This window comes from Babylonia areolata, chromosome 28 (genome assembly GCF_041734735.1).
Source record: "Babylonia areolata isolate BAREFJ2019XMU chromosome 28, ASM4173473v1, whole genome shotgun sequence".
In the NCBI taxonomy this organism is placed as follows: domain Eukaryota; kingdom Metazoa; phylum Mollusca; class Gastropoda; order Neogastropoda; family Buccinidae; genus Babylonia; species Babylonia areolata.
Genome location: NC_134903.1, coordinates 21,587,600 through 21,590,518, shown reverse-complemented (window position 1 = coordinate 21,590,518; position 2,919 = coordinate 21,587,600). Strand labels below are relative to the sequence as shown.

General features: G+C 48.1%; 1 protein-coding gene across 1 annotated transcript; it reads left to right on the top strand.

Annotated features, from left to right (window-relative positions):
• Positions 1–935: 935 nt before the first annotated feature.
• Positions 936–2,027, top strand: LOC143302019 (putative G-protein coupled receptor 139). The gene has a single exon (XM_076616504.1). The coding sequence runs from the start codon at positions 936–938 to the stop codon at positions 2,025–2,027; it is 1,092 nt and encodes a 363-aa protein (XP_076472619.1).
• Positions 2,028–2,919: the final 892 nt, after the last annotated feature.

Here is a 2,919-nt window from a genome sequence, read left to right as displayed (position 1 = left end):
CACACACACACACACACACACACACACGCACACACACACCGATTAAAATAAGCTTATACTTAGGACAACAGCAAAGTGAGCGCTGAATGGTAAGTCATTTCTCTACTCCAATGGGAAGTCATTTACAGCTTAGTCTTTTGTAAAGGACTGTGACTCTCAAACCAGGAGGCCAGATTTGCACTGGCTCTTAGTGCTGCAGCTTTGGGACCTGATTGGCCGTTGGGAACCAGTCCGACGCCGACTGTCCTAAAACCCTCTGGGCCGAGAGAGTGGGGTTCTCACTTGGGCAAACCAATCTCCTCTATAATCAAATTCTAGCCCACATATTCAGGACAGCTGTTGCTGCTATCCTGATGGTCTTCGTCGGTCTCAAACATCATGCATACACACACACACACACACACACACACACAGCACGTGTGTGTGTGTGTGTGTGTGTGTGTGTGTGTGTGTGTGTGTGTGTGTGTGTGTGTGTGTGTGCGTGCGTGCGTGTGCGTGTGTGTATTTTTACATAAAGCGAAAATAGAAAATAAGAAAAAAATCCTCTGTGCATCATGCATACACACACACATCATGCATACACACACACACACACACACACACACACACACACACACACACACACACACACACACACACACACACACACGTGTCTGTGTGTGTGTGTGTGTGTGTGTGTGTGTGTGTGTGTGTGTGTGTGTATTTGGCTCTGTGTGTGTGTGTGTGTGTGTGTGTGTGTGTGTGTGTGTGTGTGTGTGTACAGACGTGTCACCCCCACACCCCGCCTTCTTTGTGACTTTATCTGTGCTGTCTCTACCTAGTCTCTGCGATCTCTGTCGAATCATGTCAAACTCGTTTCGTTAGTTGCTCTATGTTCCAACATGTTTTTTGTCGCATTGAACAGAGCGGTAAAGTGACGACAACAGAATCGAACCATGAACCTCACAGACGGTGATTCTGGGACCCTGGAGGAAAAGGTCAGCTCTGCTACAGACTGGATGGAATCTACCCGGTCCCCGTTACTTCAGTACCCGTTTGTCCCCACCCTCTGGAAAGCGTTTCTACCCTGCATACTATTGCTGGGCACTTTCGGAAACGTGGCCACAGTTGTCGTTATGCGTGGTATCAAGGACGATAACTCCTCGCACCGAGCTATTCTCATGGCCCTTGCCGTGTCCGATTTGTCTCTGCTCTACGTGATCGTGTTGCCCAGCTGGATCAAGACCACGTTCAACGTGAACTTGCGGCACGAGTACTCAGCGATCTGTAAGATAGTGTGGTGGCTGGTGTACGCCGTCAACACTCTCTCCGCCTGGCTGGTGACGGCCGTGACCGTTCAGCGAACGCTGGCCATCCAGTGGCCGCACAGGATCAGGATGCTGTGCACCTGGCGGAGAACGTGGATCGTCATAGCGTCCGTCACCGCCGTCGCTTTCGCCGTTCACGTTCACTTCCTGTTCGGGATGGGCGTCTCCCGAAACGAGTGCTACTTTGAGGATTTCGCCTTCGACTTTTACGTCCACGTGTGGCATTGGGTGGACATGCTCATCTCCTCTTTCCTTCCCAGCGTCTGTCTGTTGGTCTGTGACGTCATACTGTCCTTGGCCTTGTTCAGGGCTTCTGCGGCCATGATCGTGACCTCCAGGACTGTCTCCAAGGACGCTGGTGCCGCCAGCGCGCACCACCACGAGGACAGTCGTCGGCGAAAAGCGGCTTCCAGGACAACCGTGATGGTGCTGGCGGTGTCCTCCGCCTTCCTGCTCCTGACTTTACCTGTGTGCGTGTTTTACCTGGTGTACGGTGACGGGGCTGACCTCACCAACAGGGCCTTGTGGGACTTGCTGGAAACGGTGGCTGTGCTCATGTGGTACTCCAACAGCGCTGTCAACTTTCTGCTGTACTGTTTGACAGGGACCAAGTTCAGAACGGAGTTCTTGCGTCTAGTCCGCTGCCATGGCTGTAAGGACCACAGCGCTGCTACATCGGGTAGCGGCCAGAAGACCGCCGTGATTGGAAACCACATATAAACACATGTTACTTTTGCGATTTTGATGACCTCAAAGTGGAGTTTGATTACACGTGTTATACTGACAAATATAAACTTCACTGCAAGGGGGAAAAAACAAACATGTTTTTAATAGTGAAAACCTACTCAAATTATATAAAGTCGAAATCCTTAACTCTCTCCATACGAACGGCGAAAGAGACGACGTTAACAGCGTTTCATCCCAATTACCATCATCAAAATATTGCAAGCGGAAGGCTCTTATACTGAAGAGGTGAATGTTGACAAAGAATACCACAATTCTGACGACGGAAGCTAAAGGTTGGGTCATTCAGACACCCACTGGACATCCGATGGGTCTGTGTAGAGGAGAAGAGAGGACTGGCCGTACTGAGTGAGTTAAAATCCAAAATGTTTTGTGTGAAGTAATGACGGCGGTGCAAAGCATACGGAGTTTTTGCGTCTGGTTCGCTGCCAGACCAACAAGGCATATCGTGTGGCACTGAAAAAGACCGACATGATTGAAAACAGAATATAAAAAACACCATGTTATTGGTTATATATATATATATATATATATAGAGAGAGAGAGAGAGAGAGAGAGAGAGAGAGAGAGAGAGAGAGAGAGAGAGAGATAGTTAAAGCTACTCCAATTCTAAAGTCGAAATCCTAAGAGTCCAATATGTTTTGTGTGAAATATTGGTGGAGATTTCAGCTGACTCAAGACTAAAGACTGGTTCGTTATATATTTACATACAAGCATAAAAATTCATTATTCCACATGTGCAGAAAAGAAATACAACTTAAGAAACTATGACGTTAAAACACTGATGCACAAATTATGCATTTCGGGCGGAACTGGTGTTTTCTCTGAAAATTGACAATCACTGGGCCATTATTCCACTGTTTCATCA